The 21,401-nt window shown below is 29.7% G+C and overlaps 1 protein-coding gene across 1 annotated transcript in view; it reads left to right on the top strand.

Moving 5' to 3' along the window:
* The window catches only part of LOC106677832 (hydroxyacyl-coenzyme A dehydrogenase, mitochondrial), a 28,959-nt gene extending 12,249 nt beyond the window's left edge, over window positions 1-16,710 (top strand). Inside the window, exons 2-7 of the mRNA XM_014415975.2 lie at window positions 1,353-1,469; window positions 4,676-4,834; window positions 6,669-6,806; window positions 8,246-8,408; window positions 14,101-14,217; window positions 16,523-16,710. Coding sequence (XP_014271461.1) covers window positions 1,353-1,469; window positions 4,676-4,834; window positions 6,669-6,806; window positions 8,246-8,408; window positions 14,101-14,217; window positions 16,523-16,641 — 813 coding nt within the window. The 3' untranslated portion in view covers window positions 16,642-16,710. The remainder of the gene's footprint in view (window positions 1-1,352; window positions 1,470-4,675; window positions 4,835-6,668; window positions 6,807-8,245; window positions 8,409-14,100; window positions 14,218-16,522) is intronic.
* The last annotated feature ends 4,691 nt before the right edge of the window (window positions 16,711-21,401 follow it).

The following is a 21,401-nucleotide window of genomic DNA, read 5'->3' as shown; positions in this document are numbered from 1 at the left end:
TCCGAGGCGTCTGAAAAGAAGATGGCCACGGGACCTTCTAATTTAAATTAATGTTTGAAGTACCACCAATGGGTGGTTCCTTCCCAAAATTTTCAAGTGTATATAATAAATTTAAAAAAATTTTTTCTTTGTAGTGAAAAATAGATAAATATAACCTGTGAAAGTATTTGATGAACAACTTAATGAGATAAGAAGAAACACATTTTGCCGGGGATAAAAAATTTCCGAAGTAGTGTTACTATTGACATGTCAAGGTGGTTATTTTCTTGATCATTCTGCTTGTCCAGAAGGCCCCGACAATGCGTGTTCAGTTTATAAAGGTAAGGTAGTTGACAAGGAAGATGGCTAGATGGGATGAGACTAACGGGTGACACCCATTATGTCTTGGAGGATGGTAACCTCGTCCTACCGGGTATTATTCCCATAAAAACGAGGGAGGTATGCAGACCTGGAGGGTAGCTAGCCGCCAGTCATGCAGGGAGGTGCCTTTGCCCTGCCGGGTACTATTCCGCCTGAGGTGAAGGAGGTATGTAAGTCTGGAGGGTAGCTAGCCGCCGGAGCCTACGAAGGGCTTGTTAACCAACGTTAGGTTGCGTTACAATCCGACTGCAAAGCCCTACAAAGTGGGGCGAAATGTTGTTTAGCAATAAATAGTCTTATTTTACTATTTTGATTCTTTTATTTAACGCCACCCGGACTATCTTCCTACAATATAAATAATTTTCTTAAAATGTCCCAACCTGATTGACTATGGCTTGCTCCTCCCCTAATTTTGATCCTGGGTACACCCCCATGTCATGTCGACACATTTATTAAATGATTACCTTTATTTATGTCATTTAACGTTTATTTAAGCCTTTCAGTTGTTAGGAAAACGAACTTCATAAAATTATTTTTAGTATTTTCTATATTGTTTCAATAAAAATTTAATAGTAATAATTTATCTATTGAATAAATGTGATGTAAATTTTAGTTAGTTGTTATATTCTTATATTTCGTCCATACTTATGCTAAACAAAACTGCCACAATTTTAGAACGAGAAATGATATTATCTCTGTTAGAACTGGTGTTTGTCAATCCGTCCACTGAAAGGTTTATTTGGAAAATTAGCGCGAGGAAATATTGTGATAGTGAAAAATGTGAGTTATCAGTTTTAAAAAGAGTTAAATTAATTAAATTTAACTCAATGCAGCCTGGTAAGTGAAAGTAGTGTGATGCGCAAAACGCACAATATTTTTATATTATATATTATGTTTATTTTTTTTTTCAATTCAAATCTTTTTTCTATTATATATTTGTCAATTAATATATATACAACCAACATTCAATTATAATAATTAATTATTTTCAGGTGATAGCCCAGAAAGGCCAAAACGTGTCCCTTATCGATGTCAGTGAAGAAGCACTAAAAAAATCTAAAGAAACTATCACAAAAAGCTTGAAAAAAGTGGCCAAGTCAAGGTACAAGGTAAGAACAGGAACCTTTTTTTGTTCTAATAAATTTTTATTTTCAGTTTTTTTGTTCAGACGTTGTTTTCTCTCCGTTTTAACTGAAAATAAAAACTTCACTGTTAGTCCAAGAACCTATACAAAAAACTTTGATAGCACTTACTTGAATCTTTATTGCATTGCAAATAAAGGCAAAAAGTCAGCCTCATTTTTGTCCGAACAACAAGAAATAAACATTTTAAAAACATCTGTACGTGTAATAGTTTTTGATTTTTCAGTACATGTCTCATAAAATGTTTTTTAGTGCTCATATTTTAGCAAATTTACTCTACATTAAATGATGTTCTATTAGAGTTTCTTGCGTTGTTGCTGATTTAAGATATGGACCTCCGACTGAATTTTTTTTTTTTATCGTTTTGAAACAGCCACCATTTTTGCAGGTAGCATGATCAGACTCTCAGATTCATTATTGGCAATGCAATAAAGATTAAAAAAAAAAAAGTGCTATCAAAGTTTTATCATAGTTTTACTGGCCTTAAGGATAAATTACGTCAAATAAAGTAGTTCCAATACATAAATTTTTTTAGGAGACATAACATAATTTATTAGTTTATGAAAGCCGACGGGCGAACATTTCATATATAGTTTAATGTTTGCCAGTACAGTTGAACAATATGTCATTCCATATTTTGAGGTCGAAGAATGTACTAAGAATGAAAATTATTTGTATACTTTTTGAAAATTATTTACATATGTACATAGTTTTCAAAAAAAACCATAAATCAGTTTTATTTCAATTTTGTATCTAGTTTATATATTATAATGTGATCTAGATATGTTGCCTAAAATTACAAAGTGATAACTTCAGGAGTTAAAATTTTTTAATTATTATACCTACAGGTATACTGTAACCTATACTGTATATTTTTCTTTCTTTAAAATAGTTTAAAAGATAATGAAACGAAGTTTCTAAATTAGAAAAAAATATATCCTTAAAGACACACACTTTCAAGGATAACTGTGGGTAATAAAGATTACAATAAGATATTTTAAAGGCTTAAGGACGTTTTGAAATTTCTCTGAACATGTAACAGTATTCAGGTCATCAAAACTGATGGCTAATAACATAACGAAGTTTTCAACTATTGTGAATCCTGTTAATTTCTGTACAAATATTTATTGATAAACTATTAGTATGTCTATAATTTTTTTTATATTATTTTATTGCGTAATTATTACAGACAATAGTAATAGAGATCAGGGTGCACATTCACAACATATTTGCAGAGAAATAAATTAAATTATAACAAAATAAGAGATAGAAAAAAAAAATTTTAAATTAAACCTAAAGTAAAATAACACCATCAACAAATTCAGTCCTACATACATTTCTTACCTTCAGCCTGAGGAATCCCGAACCGAGGCTTCCCACTTGTGAAGAAAAACCAGGAGTCCGAAATATACCGGTGTTTCTCTTTAAAAGCCAGTGGAGGGTGACTGAGAGCGCAAACCACACAGGTTTTGATTTTGAGTGGAAAATTACACAGTAATAGTACAAGAGCCCAAGAAAAGAAAAAAGGCAGTTATCTCACCACAATTTTTGACTACTTTAATGAAAACTATGTATAATTACTAGTCGAAATTCATGAGTCTGCCAAGTATACATAGGTAGGGGGAATGAAAAATAGCGGCTGTTTCAAAGCAATAAAAAAAACTAATTTTTCATTCGGAACTCTATATCTCAAAATGTAGGAACAACACAAGAAAACCTAAGAGAACGTCATTTAAAGAAGAGCACATTTGCTAAAATGTGAGCTCTAATAGAGTTATCTGTGTCCAATAGTTCTCGAGATATAGCTTTTTAAAAAGCAAAATTTCTTACAAATCTTCTGAAAGATTAGTAGTTAGCTAATTTATTTTGAGAAATCTATATTTCAAAAACCATTTGACGTACAGATGTCTATTAGCATTAAAATTAAAGCTAGTTTAATGAGCTATAAAGTATTTTATGATGTATTTTATCTTTTTTATTTTATAAAGTATTTTATCTTCGTAGGAGTAATAGTTTAATGAAATTTGCTAAAATAAATTGATTTATAGTTGCTCGGACAAATTTTCATTTGCCAAATATATATTCATTTGTGAAAAACATAAAAACAGCTCCGAATGAAAAATTAATGTTGTTTTGAGGTTTTGAAACAGCCGCCATTTTTTATTCCCCCTACCTATACTTGGCAGACTCATCAATTTTGACTAGTAATTATACATAGTTTTCATTAAAGTAATCAAAAATTGGGGTGAGATAACTGCCTTTTTTTCTTCCCGGCTCTTGCACTATAAGGAGGATTGACTTTAATTCGAAGGACTTTCTGTTCTTAGCTGTCCTCCACAGTTTAAGTCCAGATAGGTTCTTATGTATGTATATAAATACATATTATATATCTAAAAAGTCTGTGATTGAATACAAAAAGAGGAAACGCAATGGTTAAAAAATCTAAATGTTTTCTCACAAAGTTTATTAATGAAGAGATTTTTTCTTTCCTTCACTTGTTAAAAAAAAATAAGTTCTTTGAAACAATGTTTATTCCATTTCTCAATCCAATCATTTTTTACTTAGGAAGAGCCGTATATCAACCTACCAAAAACAGTAATCAGTTTTAATTAATTAACAAATTTTAGTAATAAAATTATCACTAAATAAGGCGTCAAACTTTCTTGAAATAACTTCCTAATTACTGTATTAATCTTCACTACCAAGAAATAAAAGCTGAAAATTACGGAGAACAAATTATATGAATTTGACCAGACAAAATATTTTCTATGTTGAATTTGATATTCAGAAATGTTTTTTTTTCCTTTTTGTTTTTATAGAAGGAAGTAATGCTACCTAATTCAGAATATATGATAGAATAAACATTAAATTAATCCAAGTGAATCACACATCAGTTGATAAATAATTTATACACGTTCTCAAATTCCATCGAATATTTTTTTAAGTATTTTGGACTAGAAAGATAAATTATTTTTCTTATATTATTATTTTTTCTATTCGTTGGTTTTAAAAGTATACATTTTTTTCTCATTTTATTCTTATTTAGATGGTCTTGAGCAAAAATATTATTAAGGGACAATATCCTTGAAAGAAAATTTTTTCTGATTCAAATACGGAGGAGGAAATCCTTGTTTTAATGATTTATAATCAATTATTTTGAAATTTGTTTCTAGGAAAAAACGGAAGAAGCAGATAAGTTTGTAGAGAACTCGTTACGACAGATTGAATTCACGACCGATTTATTAGGAGTGGCCAGCCAATCAGATCTTGTCTTGGAAGCGATCGCTGAAGACCCCAAGCTTAAAAGGGAAGTGTTCGCATCTATAGACAAAGTATGTTTCACGTTTATACTTAAACAATTAATATTTTAAATTTTAGTAAGTATAGATATTTAAAAAGAATAAAAAGCATTAAACAATTAATTTTATAAAACAATGTTATGGAATTTGGTTAATTATTATCTTTATAATCTCTGAACCAGATAGTAAAATATTTAGTGATTAATCCTAAGCTTAAAAATATTTGTAGAGCTTCTTGATATCATCCGACTGCAGATGAAACCTGTAACAAGAAATGTTAAAGAGATCAAATGCCGAATTAATATTTTTTCTGTTTAAAAATGAGCTTTTGAGAACAACAGTTGTGCAAATAATTTTTTCAGTCAAGAATTTCACTACATTTCAAGCGAGGTCAAAGGAACAGAAAGAACGAACTTCTTGTACCTTAAGAAACGTGTGTTACAACACTGTAGGTTAGCAATAAATCAAGTGACAATAAAAGAGATGTTGAAGACTTCATTTCTTCAAAAATGGCATTGCGTTAATACACGTAAATAATAAAATTACTTTAAGCACCTCCGATTGAAAATTTTTCCATTCTGATGAGGAACTAGTCACAGAAGAAAAAATAAAACACTTCCATCAGAACGTAATCCAAGTTGAGAAAAGCCATATCCATATAATTTACCATTCTAAATCAGTGGTACGCGGGAGGGTTCGGCTATAAAAATTTTGTGATTATTGATTGTTGGAACTATTCTAGCAAAAAAAAAACTCACAATTTTTTCTTAAGCAACATAATTTTCAAATATTTTCCGAAGTGGTGCCCCTCTTCACCAAGCCAAGAGTGGGCTACACTTCGATTTCTTGCTTAGTGACTTCTTTGAATTGAGAACCAATGTTTTAAATAATACAATAAATAAAAAGGAGTGAGATCTCAACAAATGTATACAAGTAATGTAAATAATAAATAAAATAACACATTTAAACTATAGACATGAGTGGATTGAGGAGTTATAACATCTGGCATTCCGAGGATTTAGAGAGTTTATTGTTACCAGGAGAAGTTTTCAAGCAACAGTAATATGTCCAACGCCACTTAAACAAAATGACAGATAAAAAATAATCTGTGTGTTTAGTCCGTTTTTCAGAAAAGAAAAAAAAGGCTAAAATACATCTAGACATTTTATTTCATACGTTTTTCATGTTAAGTAATAAAAACGTTTTAAAAAAAATTAATTTTCATCCCTCAATCTTGAGACCAAATGGCGCACCTAATTTTATAAAGTTTGATTTATTTTATTTATTTACAAACCAGATCAATTGGTCCATTATCGACCGGAGTGCTATATCGCAAAATAGTTAACTGTTGTTTGGATTTACGTAAAATAGTATAATTTCTGTTTTCATTGATGTGAGACATGCTTGGATAATTTACTTAAGATTTTATTTAATGTTTTATTATTTTACTAAGACAATTTTTACTTTTAATTTAATATTGAAAGTTCCCATTTTATATTTTTAAAAAATTGTTTAGCTGAGTATTTTTAATTTTTTGAAATTTCAGATTCAAAATTGTCGCTTTCTGTGAAAATGAGCCGTACGTATTTATAGTATTTGAGTCGCTCATAAATTAGGTAAAATTATTTAATCCTGATAATGGAACTAAAAATACTTGCATAGATTAAAATAATTTCCTTTTTACCATATTTTCGTTTCTTTAACTTCAGCCGCTCTTGTTTAAAAATAAAAGTGTATTTTGCTTAATTCGGATTGGCAATTTTTAGTGAAGGAGCTTATATAACTATTTATCTTCTTTTTTTGTCATAGAACATCATCTGTGTCAACTTGAATAATCCGTTTATATTAATATTATACAATAACTTAGGTGGCTCCTGAACGAACAATTTTTGGAACGAACACATCCTCGATTCCGGTAAGAGACATCAGTGCAGCAGTTGAGAGAAAAGACCGCTTCACCGGCGTACACTTCTTCAACCCGGTTCCAGTTATGCAATTGGTGGAGGTAAATATGATAACAGTTTAATTAATTTTTTTTTTAAGAAATAGAAATAATTTTAAAACACACAGATTTGAACGGAAAGCATATTTGATAATGTACGATTCTACAACCTACGTTTTGTACAAAATTATGTCCAGCTCTCCTGATGTTCTGCTTGGGTTTTCGAAAAAACCCCAGCTAGCATCCGGGTTCTCATAAACATCCTGCAGTAAAATGGACTGTTAAACTGACGTCTTGGCAGACCTCCAACAGACGTTCCCCTTCGAGGTTTACATAGTACAAGGCAAATTATAGATTTATAACTAAGTGGGATTAATCGATCCCAATTCACGTAGTCCTATATAATACGTAATTATCTAAAGCTTAATCGGGTTTTTGTGAGTACTTTCATAAAGCTTGTTGCTTATTTTTTCAATTGGTAGAAATATTTTTATACCTTAATACGAAGAGCCTCAAAGAGTCCTGTGAGTGTATTACAAAAAAAGATGATGTATTCTATTTTACAGCTATAAAGTTACATCTATAAAGGATATGGATTTTTTAATCAGATAAAGATAAATATTTATAAACAAGTACATTTGTTTTTACTTTTATTCTTAGATATATGTCGGTTAATTAAACAATTGAAAATCGATTGATGCACTAAAATTAAATTAAAAATCATATTCCTTTCAGTTACCATTCTACTTAAATTAATCCTCGTTCATTTGAAAACAGAATTCTTTAGTATCCACTGTGGCAATACTACTTACTAATACTATTAATACTACTAATACTATTTACTAATTTTTTAAATGAGCTTTTCTGTTGAAAGATTCACAATTTCAAATGAATTGTTATAGAATTAATATTAAAAATGCTAAGAATAATTTTATGAAGATAGTCATTCTGTCAACAGAAAGGCTCATATATAGGTTAAGAGAAATTAAAAAATAACTTTAATTTATAATTTACAATAAATAACTTTAAATTATAAAATAAAGCAGCGGTCCCCCCCTAAATTTTTGGGACCCAAGAAAATAAAATAGTAAACTTGTTTGATGTATGATTTCTTTCTGGAAACATGCACTAATTACTAAGCATTGTTGAGTTGAAATCTTCACTGATCACAAGATCACAACAACACCTCCGAAGGGACAAGATGTTACACCTCGATTCATCGGTAAAAAAAAAAGGTAAGATTCAATGAGCGCAATTATTCGTTCTATACTTATCTCTAAAAATAATGAGGGAAACCAATAAAGAAGAACCCTTTTTAGATTATCCTGAAATATTTTAAAAGTTGTGGGCAATAATCAGCTTAGCTATTGGCTTGATTAAAGTTGTTTATATAATCAAGTTTAATTTGAATCTGATTCATTGTTTTGTTTTGTATATAAATGATCCACCCGCAACTGATCTTCCTTCATGTAAGCAATAAACATAAAATATTTATTTCACAGTTGGTGAGGACAGACACAGTTTCGGATGCTACGTACAACACTCTGATGGAATGGGTTAAGTCCATCGATCGAAAACCTATCAGTTGCAAGGATACCCCAGGTTTCATCGTCAACAGACTTCTCTTCCCATTCTTGTCCGAGGCCATAAAGATGTACGAAAGAGGTAATTCAAAAAATACTATCTCAATAGTATGTTTAATTGTGTAGAATGGCAATGGGATTTCGAGGTAACGATAATGCCTCCGAAGAATGAAGCAAGTCTTCAAACAATACCAATTTATACGGTCTGTTAGGTGTAACTTTAGTCACGGACATTTTAAGCAACATGATACACATGTGACATTTTTAGAAAATTCAGTGCATAATGGAATATATAAAATTAAAATACTCATAGGGATGAAATTTAAATACAACAAAACTCTAAAGGTTCATGATAAAAAGAATTAACTTAATCTGACAGACTATAAACTTTTTTTTATTAATCCCATTATAAAATAATATAAGTCCTAAATCTAATTTTAGCTTTTATAAAAATAATTAAACAATTACTTTTCTCATTGGTCAGGTAATGGACTAATAACTCCAATTAACTGGGTATGAATCCGGCTGTGGTAGATAATTATTATATGTTACCTGTAGCCGTTGAGTCAGCCCTGTGGATTCAGGGATCCTCTAGGGTCCACTCAGCCTTACAAAGTGGGCACCCTCTTAATTGGATAAAAATCTTGTGGGCAAGTGTAATTCTGGCCAAATCACCTCCTTGCACAAGCGTTGGTTTAGTAACAGTACTTCCTTATAAAGTACTGTCACCTTTGATCCTTTATGGGTTGTAGTGGTTCAGATTAAGTGTTTTACAGGGAAGAGCACCGAAGAAGAATGGTTTTACCTCTATCTTAACATACAAAAAGAACAAATACCCATCACTATTTCATACAAATATACATACAAAAAAACCCAAATAACAAAAAAATGAAACTAAATTAATTCTAAAAAAAAAAGAAGAGCGTAAGTAAAATAGTCATTCAATCACATAACACGACTTCTATTGGTAATGAGTTGATTTTGAGAAAAGCATTTTTGCAATCTCAACTTATTTTTTTTCTTCATCCCATTACTTTTTCTAGTGTTTTTTAAAGCATTACTACAATAATTAAACCACTTTTCATCCATTTTCCAAATAAAAATGAGAGGGAAATAAAATCTTAGTGATAGAACTTCCCTTTTTTTCTGATCCGTCATAGTGATAATTTCGTGGTTGAGTGGATGAGTGCAGAAGTAACAAATAAAGTTTTTTCTACCCTCAGTGTTTGAACCCTTGATTGTCTGAATTTTGGATTTTAAGGCATGTGCACTCTTTCTATCTTCTTTTGAAGAGCTCAGTCTGTACCTGAAACCACTGTTGGTCGAGAAGGGACGATTTCTGAAAATGGATCTAGCTATTCATAGAATAACATGTTAAATTTCTAACATTCCAGAGATTTGAAACTCAGTAAATCATAAATACTGGGGATTCCTAGATTTTTACAATTTTTGTTTTTCTACTTCTGAATTAATGCCAAATAACGGATTTTGTACTTTTTTACGGATTCTGTAAATTATGGATTTATGTAAATGTACCATTACCGTTTAGTAATTCAACAAACCAGTAATGACGTATGTTGAGCATAATATATGGATGCATGACTCATACAGTTTTGAGTAATGTTAGTTTATACTAACACTTTCGTTTATAATTACAGGATACTTATTACCAGTGATGGAACTAGGAATTTGTTAAAGAAAGGTCAACTCCAAACACCTAATCAAAACTTTATAGTTAAAATAACCTGAAATATGAAATAAAATTTATTTATCAATTAAGGATATAATAATCAAGGCACCTGTTGTATTTATGTTTACTAGAAAGAAAATTTAAAAAAAAATTACTTTTCTGAGATGGGCGCATCTACTGGTGTTTTTCTACGATATTAATAGAGAAAGGTTTTTTTTTTTCAGGTTCTCAGTAACTCAAAAAAAAATATATAGGTATCCTCGAAATAGCTTGTTAAAAAGAGATTTCTATAATGACGTGTTGATTTTTTAAAAATATTAAAATCATATTATTGATTTTATTTGAGTCACGGCACTATTTTATTTCCCCACTTGGACTATTGCTGCATATGAGGGGGGGCTCTCTGGGGATCTGGAGGTGAATTTAAAACGTTTGATACATTGCTGTGTACGATTCATCTTCGGGATCCCAAGGGACGCCTCTGTTTCCCGTTTTTATGCAGAGTTGAAGTGGCTTTATTCTTCCTACCGTCGTAAGTATTTCCTGTCATCCTTCATCTTCCAAGTCAGTCCTTCATACATCTCCGAGCTTAAATTTAAATCCTCTATTCGTTCCCACAATACCCGTTCCCTGTCTTCAGATTAATACACAAGGGCCCACCGAACCGCTCCCTTCGATAGATCGTTCATTATCCGATCCTCATCCTTATGGAACTCCATCCCTTCCAACATCCGTCGCTCCAATACCCTCCCTACCTTTAAATCCCGCCTGTCCAATCATTTCTTATCCATTCAGACTCCATAAAATTGTGAATCGATTTAATTGTAAATATGCATATAAACTATTATATCATTCTGAATTATTTTTACATCGTTTTCTTTTTTTTTATTGTTCAACTGATTAAAGTGAGAAAGTAACTTATAATTATTTTTTATAATGACTATTTATACTTCTTTGTATTTTTGTTTAAGTATCTTTGACTCGTCCCAGAATAAATAAAGTATTATTATTATTATTGAATAGAAGATAAATAAAAAAATCAACCCGAGGTTATGTCTCATTAAATGAACATTTATTTTCATCTAAAATAAAGAAGATAGTAAACAAAATACAGTTCCGAAAATTCTCGTGTTAGTAAGTCTCTGCCCAGATAGTGAGGTTTTGGAAATGAACAGCAAAATTGTATGATTGAATACCCTTGATGATTTTATCTCCAAAGAATTTCTATTATCATTTCATGTTGGTTTTTAAGATTTTGCCGAAGCTTTAAGGGAAAGATAAAGAATTTCGAGTCATTGGGAAACTTTCTCTTCTGAAAAATATTCCCTGTTAAGATAAGGCATACTGTTCCCAGTCCACTGATGGGTTTTAGTTGTTTATCTTAGATTCAATTGTCTTACTTCAAAAGAACTCTCCAATGATATGAGAAAATTGAAAATATTTAAGCTGTACTTTTGGCATATTCTATTTTATAATTAAATAAACTATTAAAGTTTATTTTATTGTTCGGTCATGGTATGAAGATGACTTAAGAAATATTTCTTCGAGACAGCTTGACTATGGGAATATTTTTTTTGGCAAACTGATAATGTGCCACTAACACTTTTATTTGTTAATCAGATGATACGTTAAGTTCAATAGCATCTAAATTTATTTTAAACTATAATACTTTAATAAAAATATAGAGGTGATTTCTATATAAATCGATTAATCGTTGTTACATTATCCGTGATGCAGTCTTATCAACAATCACATTCGCGCTTAGTTGTTTTGCTATTTCAGTTATCTGGGTTTAGTTTAGTTATGAAGACATGAAGGTCTAATTTAATTGAGATTTTAATAGAAGCTTTAAAAAGAATGAAATTTTAACTATGAAAAATAAATAAATTGACGTAATTTTAAAAATTTACCCTTTTCTTTGATGGGAAGAGGGGCTGCTAAAAAAAAAAAAGGTTGGAAACCCTCTGTCCAGATGTCAGCAACGCGCTGTCCTCCAAATTAAATACTGCAGCCTGCGTCACGTTTTTAACATATGTGCCTTAAGAAGTAGACAAATCGAAATCAATAATTATAAAGCTAAAAATCATGTTTAAAATCCTATAATTTCAGTCACTCCTTTACTAATTCTTTAAATATAGAATTGTTTTTACTATGACTTATTTTTAACTGAAATATATTTTCCACCAAACCAGCTCAACCAACTTAATACATTGTAAAATTATTTTGTATACAACCCGACTTATGTAGTATTTTCACTATTCCTACAGAAGCAAGAAATAGACGAAAGGTCAAGATGCGACCTAGAAATGTTCTGATCCCTATATACCGATTATCAGATTCAATTAAAATTAAAATTTAATAAAGAAAAAAAAATGTGAACAAAATTTTTTAATTATCTCATTAAGAATGTCATCGAATATGAATGAATGTTTTATATTCAACGCGGAAAAATATTTCTTTTCGTTTGACACAATAAAATTAGCCCCAATACTTATTAGATTGGGTAGATTAGAAAGTATCAATAATTAACAGAAACAATTAAATTATATCTTATAGGCTTCCTTAAAATCTGCAATAAATGATGTTCCCTAAAAATGTAATTATCACAAGATAAGGTACTATGGTTGTTTTTCTTTATTGAATTAATATACAAATTAGAGTCCAGTTAATTATATCTGTTTTTACATTGTACAATTTTGTTCTTTCGCAACAGCCTAAGGTAGATAAATAAAAAAAAAAATATTTTCAGCATTAATAATACTTTTGGAGTTTCATTTTAAGTATTTGGATGACCTGTTCATTTTTGGTGCTTTTTTAACTTCTCGCCGTAGTTAAAAGGGAACTAATTATAAACTGTCATGAATCGTTCATTTTTGTTTTAACTACAGGGTCCAATCAAATTTCCAAAATATTTAAATATTGTATTATGTTCTTGTAAAAATTATATAAATCATATTTTATGCAAATATTTTTAGTTATAGATAGACTGATTTAATTTTAATTTATTATTCAGGTCAATAGCATTAGATAGTATCATATGATTTATAGATCATATGATTATAGATATTATAAATTAAGTTATGTATCTTATAATATTTAACTACAATTTGTAATGCAAATTATTACTGGAAATCATATATATCATACAAATGTAAAAAATAAAATTAAGTACCTTATAAGAAAAATTTGAACTATTACGAAATAATATATATCATTAACAAAATAAGCAAAAACTCCGTAATAGAGACAAAATATTGTCTAATCACAAAAGCTAAAACTTCCAGCAAGCAACCCATCAGTCGGAATTCTACAATCCAGGCATCATCAGGACAGATCACAAATATTGCATGTACCAAGACAAAATGCAGCACATCTCATATCAACAGCAAAAAAGAGATAGCTCCTAACTCCAGAATATCCATTATACTCTGAGATTGTTTTATTTTGTATAGGAACATGTGATATTCGCAATGTCCTCTCCTGATGTTTAACATTTGCAATATTTCGACTAGTGAGTTGTTTGCCTTTTGTCTAGAGACGCATAGTCTTCCAATCGTTTTCTTAAGATATATACATCTTATTTAAATCTTATAGAAAAAATAATTTATGTTTTTATATTTTATATTCTTAAATGTATTTTTTTTATTTTTTTATCGTTATTGGAATTTACAACTGTACATAATTATTCATTTAGTAAATTTGATGTATGTTATTATGGAGTGGCACAGGCGTGTAGAGAAACTACCCATTAGTAGCACTCTAAAAATGTAAATGAATTGTTAAAACAGAGAATGATGAAGTTTGTGGTTGACGAATAGTTAAGGAAGTACATATACTGTTTTTATAAATATATATTATTTTAATTGATGTTTAAATAAAAGCGAGTATTTAAATAAAATACAACTGCTAAGTTATAGGTGTATATTTAGACAAGTCTGCCTACCTTATAATCCGTTTTGCCTACCTTATAAGTTTTTTTTTCTTATAAAGTTTTTTCATATTTTCGTTGTGAAATTTATTTATTCACTAAAAAAATTATTTATATTTATAATATATACTTATTGATTTTTATTTATTCCTAAAGGAGACGCCGAACTAAAGGACATCGACCTCGCTATGAAATTAGGACTCAAGCATCCGATGGGACCTATTGAACTAGCTGACTGGATAGGGCATGATACAATTGCCTCTTCCAATGCTGGTAATCAATTAATATTGTTATATATATTAATTAATTAATTAGTTTTAATTAATAAATTGTTTTAAAATAATTAAGACTCATGCGTAGAAAATCCTTTTATTCTAAAAATAAATACGCATAACTATTTTTTTTGCGTTCTATAACTTTTATTTTTGCTGCAATATAATACAGTTTCACCTCAAAAATAATTGTTAGAAAAATTACTTTTTTTGTAAAATTGCTATTTCGTTCTTTTCCAGATGATTTTTACGTAGGTTAAATTTTATGGTTTTTATTTTAAACATAATATTAGCGGATAAGTTACCCAAGTTAGTCATAAACTGCTCTTGGTTAATTAACTCATATTAGTTATTAATATATTATTTTTAATGCTAACTTTCTAATTAATGTTTGATTTCGTATATATTGTCATGAATTGATATGAAAAACTCAATATTTAAATTTATAACGAGAAATGACAAATAGCAGTTTTTTTTGTTTTTTTTACAAGTAAAACTAACTTTGAAGTCTTTATAAGTTTCACTAATTTGGTGACTGTTATTTGAAATTTTGAGTAGCAACTTAAAACCAGACCTAGGTATGGATTATTTTGAAATACAAAAAACTAAATTACATTTTTTTGTCTACATATTTTAAGAATTAAAATATGAAATACATTGTTTCTAACTATATTTTCTTTTGGAACTACAAAACAATAAAAAAGTATATTATTTTATATATTTAATATAAACAATATGTTTATATTATTTTTTAAATACAAAAAATAAATTACAAAAGTACAAATACTTGAACTGTATTTCATATTTGTACTTTATTTTTAAATTTTAAATAAAAATTACTTCTAATATTTTTGTTTAGACAAATATTGTATAGAAAAAACTTAATAACTAAAATACACTGTATTTTAAAAACTGAAAATATTAGTAATTTACATACTGTATTTTAAAATAATAATTAAAGTACTTTTTGCTATTTCTATTTGAAACCAGTAGTTTTGTCCATCTTGATTGTATACATACTGGAATAATTATTTTATATAATTTTAATCTTAAATTTAAGTATTGAAATTGAAGTACATGAATAGTATTGGTGCTTAATAATTTTAAATTTACTGTTAGCAATTGATTCCTGATAAATAATAACTGTGTCTATGTTCTAGAAATGAATCAGAAAACCCAATCAATAATATTGGCTGATATGATAGAAATTCGACTTCTAATTTTACTTTTAAATTACACTTTTTCAGAATTAAAAATTTACTAAAATGGATACTTTGGATATAAATAACAGAAAATTAGAAGAAAAAAAAATTGAAATCCTTTTTTAGAACCAAGCCACAGTCAGATACGTTTATTCATCACATTACATAGTTTAATTAAAATGTTTACACCCACTTAGTACTTTGAGGAATCTAGACCATAATGCGTTTAACTTGAGTTTGAAGATTTCATATGCACGTTCAAACATATACACAAGTATATTTTATATAATGTTTCAAGCCCCTCACTCGCATTTATGTATTATATAAATCCTGTATGAGATAAATGGTAATCGTATGGTAGTAGTTTTTATGATATTCACATATGAATATGAATTTGGCAAATCAAAATTTGTCAACAACTATAAATCAATTTATTTTAGCAAATTTCATGTAAACTATAACTTCTACGAAGATAAACATCATGAACTACTTTATAGCTGATTAAACTAGCTTTAATTTGAGTGCTAATAGACATCTGAACGTCAAATGGTTTTTGAGACATAAAGTTTTCAAAATAAATTCACTAACTACTGATCTTTCAGTACGCCCCATACAACATTTTTATGAAATGTTGCTTTTTAAAAATCTATATCTCGAAAACTATAACTCTAATAAACTATAAATAACTCTATTAGGCTCATATTTTAGCAAATTTAATCTTTTTTAAATTACGTTCTCTTAGGTTTTCTTGCGTTGTTTTTACTTTTTAAGATATAGAGCTCCGAATAAAAAATTAGTTTTTTTTTATCGCTTTGAAACAGGCGCCATTTTTTATTCCCCCTACCTATACTTGGCAGACTCATCAATTTTGACTATTAATTATACATAGTTTTCTTTAAAGTAATGAAAAATTGGGGTGAGATAACTGTCTTTTTTCTCCTCTTGGGCTCTTGTACTATAACAAGTTTGAACAGAAAACAAAGTTTGTATAAATTACTCGATGAACATTTTATTTTTTTGTTTTATTTATATATACCAGCCAATTACAATTATTTTCTTTCAAACTATATAACCTTATAAACTATATAATATATGTTGTATCAGTTTGGAGAGACCTGCATCCCGGCAACCCCGTCTTCGCACCACTGAAATCGCAACTGAAACTAGTTGAAGAAGGAAAACTAGGCTTCAAGACTGGCGAGGGATATCATAAATATAATTGATATTATTATTATTATTACTACTAAAGATTTTTCAATAAATCTTTAACAATAAAAATGAAAATAATTTTATTTGTACAATTTTCTAATACCTCTATACCAAACACAAGTACTTCAGATTCCCGTGTTTATAACAGAATATTGTATAAATATTCTTTTAATCTCTTATATTATTTGAAAATATAAGAGAATTTGTTTGGAAAGAGTTTGTTTCAACCAGATGTCAAGTATGACAAAAATTAAATCACGACGTTGGTAACACCACAATCAACATATTTTATACTTATTGTTAGAGAGGATCTGAGAGAGTGAATTACGGAGAGTAAATTTTTAAATTGAGTTAAATGAAATAAAATTGTAAAATGGAAGAAATTAAAATATTTGTGTTTAGTGTATAGACTAGTAGTGATTGTAAAAGGAAACTGTAGAGGGAAAAAATGTTTTCTTTATTTTTTTGTGATATCATGTAAATATATGTAAAGTATATATGTCCTATCATGGATTGATTGGTATGCTGTGTATTGTAGCAACCCAATGCATTTGGCCAACTCAGTCTTATTTTATGAAATATTATTAAATATACCAAAACCCAATTAACACTGAATATTCATCTTTCTATGACTTAGGATAAGTGCATTAGTTATTGGCATGTACCTATATTTATCAGGTCAACCTTTGTTTTTAAATATTAACATAGATTCGTCCGGTAATTTTATCATACAGCATCTGTAGAAATGATATGGTCATTATAAAAACAAGATTACTTGTTAAAAAACCATATATTTTACAGTGAAATATTGGAAAATGATATAAAAAAAATATGTCTTTCTATTTACGTTTTTTCTTTATATATTATTTAAAAAATTAAATTCACAAACAATTTTAAATAAATTGCTGAAAACATGAAGTTATTATTCTCTTTTTTATTAGATGAAGTATATTATTTTTGATTCTTTATTTTTATAAATAATTAATTTAAAATATTATTATTAATAAACGTTTCTTCAGCGAATAGTACTGTTCGAAACATGTCCCAGTATGAAAGGTAATGTTCCTTGAGATTGAAGTAATGTTGTCACCAATGTATCGAAATTTGTCATTTCTGATTCGAAAATAGAAGAAGTGGTGGTCATGGTCGATTTGAAGATCATGTCACGAATGAGGAAATTCGCCTAATAGATGATAATTCTAAAGCGAAAAATTCTTTATCAGAAAAACCGTTCCAAAGAGTCATCTCTTCTACAACGAATTCGGACGAACAATGAGGCAATGGACGATGGGCATTCGCACAAATTCGTTGCTTCAGCTTTTTGCTCCCAGTGAACGAAAGGCCTAAGTTATCTCTACATCTATAATCAGATAAATTGTCTGCAAATATTTTTTTTGTTTGCAATCCATTTTAAACTTATTTTTAATTATTTTATTTTATTTAAATTGCTTCAGAAAATTAACAATAATGCAGCTGAAATAAATATCGGAACACCCACGAGCTTAAACTTTGAATCAAATTCTTTTTAAAATGTTTCGGTTTACTTTAAATATAAATAATTATTTGTACTACTACAACTAACTTCCAAAGGATTTATTTGCAAAAACTTTACTATATTTATTTTAAGGTTTTTGTTTACGTTTTAACCGCTATACGACACAACTGAAGCTGTAATCATTTATTTATTGGAATTATATCTGTGTGGTAAAAAATAGAATTTAATTTATTTTAAATCAATTATTTTCTGTAATATACAAATGACGAGTTTTCTGTCATTTGGCTATTGGTGATTGCGAATTGACGAATTTTCGTGATTCTGTCGAATAGGTGTTAAACGTTTGGTACCAACGATCCTTTCAAAATTAGTACTAGTTGTAAGTTGGGTGTTTAGCTTTCAACATTTAAAAATGAATGTATATCTGTCAATTACTGGTGCACTTACCCTATTTTTATGAAAACTTGGCTTCAAATGAAATGCGAACGTCAAGAGATAAGTATCGTTTATTACCAATGAAATAAATGTTGTTAGTGTTTTATCTGGTGATTAATAAATACCTTACCTAATAATACTCAATTGTATAGGAAACAATTCAAGTCGGCAAGATCCCAAGAGAGGTCAAAAACCAGATGGACAGGAAAAATAAACAAAGATACCACAGGCATCAAACGGTAGACCAAGAAAGAGCAAGGGGAGTATGCTTAAAGAAGATCAAAGGATTCGAAGTTTTCTAAGGCCAGTGTGAAGGGAGGTGACAGCTGTGCGGGTTTGTGCCTGAATTCCAGAGCACCCGATTCGGAACCTGGGGTTGATTCCCGCCTGGGGCAGTTAATACTTATTTCTCGGCAGTCTCCAGAAATGAATCTTTACGCTCCCATCTTAGTACACGGCAGCAACTCTGGTGGCCTCCAGAGGTTGAATATAAAAGGGGTATTGATGATATTTAGTTTAGCATGTTAAAGCAAAAACTTTAACGGAAAAACGTAAAATGGAGAAATATTTACTTCTATTAGCATGTTAAAACGATATAACATATAGCATGCTATATGTCACTTATGCACAAAAATAAGACCACATCTGTCAAGTATAAAGAACGGTTGTCGCGTCTTCTAGAAAATATTCCGGATTATTTTTTAATATACACTGATGGTTCCAAATCCGAACGCTCGACCGCCTCATCTTTCGTCACTCACGATTCAACCCACAAGTTTAAATTACATAAGTTATGCTCAGTATACACCGCCGAACTCCACGCGATAGCATCAGCCCTTCATTTTTTCTTTTCAATAACTCAGAAGACTATAGTAATAATCTCAGATTCGTTGAGCTTTCTAAAAATTTTGAGAAACATGTACCCCGAACATCATTGCTGGTAACGAGCTCGCAGACAAAGCTGCCAGAGAGGCACTCACGCTTCCTGGCCGAGGTACTGCCGTTCTTACCCCATCAGAACTCAGTACACCCCTTAAATTACAAATATTAGAAAAATGGCAGGCCAAGTGGTATGAAAGCCCTCCGAGTAAATTAAAAGAAATAAAACGATCAGTAAAACCATGGTCAACATCTTACCGCAACATCCGCAGTGAGGAGGTTGCTCTGGCCCGCTTGAGAATAGGCCATACTCTCCTCACTCTTTTTTTTTACTTTTATCATGCCATAGTCGTTGATGACCAGAGGGTTTTATGCCTTTAAGCAACAATCAACAACAACAACTTATAGCATGGTTGAGAGTCTGTTACTAGGTCTGTTAAATAGAGAATGACGTCACGCAACAGACCAGCTGAGCTCGGCACCATTTTGTTTGTTATCATGTTAGGTTACTTCCACGTAGTTTGAGTTCTGATTGTGTTAGTATTGTTTTGAATGTGTTCTAACAAATGGAGTAATGGATGACAACAATAATAATGTAATGACAGTTGTCAATTAGCTCATCTTGATTCTCTTCCTTACAAGTTAGAAGATCCAGCCAAACTAGCCAAACTTTCATACAACTTTCACTTTTCATTCAATTTATTCATATTGTAATAAATTACTTTAATCAAGACTTAGAAGTAAACAATGACATGAAGTTTTGGAAGGAAAGGCCATACAAGTTGCTCAGCAAATCCAAGCCAAGTCACTTTACTTTGCGATTTCCTACTACCAGCCCTGATGAAGGCTAGAAATTCTGGCCGAAACATTGGCACTATTAAATAAGTTATTTCAACTTATTTGTGTTATATTCTGACATAAAATATAATAAGAATGAAAAATAAATAAATAAAATTTCTCTTAAAATACATACAAATAGAAGGACATAGAAAATGAAAATAATCAAACTATGTGCATGAAAAATAAATAAATAAAATAAAATAATCTATAGTCACATTTACTCTCCTATATACAATATTTACACAATCGACCTGAGGATCCCTGAGCCCACTCTAGTGAGGGGTAGAGCAGAGCTCATAAGATCCCAGCGCATACCTCTCGCCGCATCAGTGGTAATTCAATTTAAATTAAAACTTGTATGCAAAAATTAGCCAATACATGAATCCTCAATTCCCACTTGAAGAGTTCAGCCGATGCGTCATCATATATTTATGTAACAGAGACATATAATGACAGCTACTAATCACGTTATTAATTATTTGTCATTTCCTTCCGTTCAGGTAAATGCTTTATTGATAATAATTTTTGTTTTGTAACTCAATGCTATTTGGTATATTTTTCATTCTATTTGTCTATTTGTCATACTGCTAATCTAATTTTTATGTTTATCTTATATAAACTTTCCTCGAACGATCTTTTGATAAAATTCAATATTCCTTTACTCATATGATTACATCGGTTTGTAAAATTATTTTATTTTATAATTATTGGTATTGTAATAGTAAGTGGATTAGAAATTGTTGAGGCCCAAATTTATAAAAATGGAATAAATTTCTTTTTAAAAATAAAAAAAATTTAGTGAACAATGACGTTCAATGATTCTGTGTTCTGATGATACACACTTGTACTTACAAACAACGTCTCTTGGCTAATCAAAAGTGTAAATTTATGTCGTAAAAAGAGGTGTGAAAAAGCTTTTATTTTTTTACTTGGATTTATGGGTGGAAGCTGTAAAAAAAAAAATAATAACAGGATCAAACTCGAGACAACTTTAAACCGCTAAAAGAAATCGAAATTTCGGCACTTGTTTAGGTTTTTTGCTTATAACCCCTATGCTGTGCATCCTAGCGAAAAAATTAAAATACCAGAAAACAGGCTTAAATCATTCGCCGAATAAGTACAACT

Source organism: Halyomorpha halys, unplaced genomic scaffold, assembly GCF_000696795.3.
Source record: "Halyomorpha halys isolate HHAL.00 unplaced genomic scaffold, Hhal_1.1 Scaffold8.1, whole genome shotgun sequence".
Classification (NCBI taxonomy): domain Eukaryota; kingdom Metazoa; phylum Arthropoda; class Insecta; order Hemiptera; family Pentatomidae; genus Halyomorpha; species Halyomorpha halys.
This window is presented reverse-complemented; position numbering and strand designations above follow the sequence as displayed.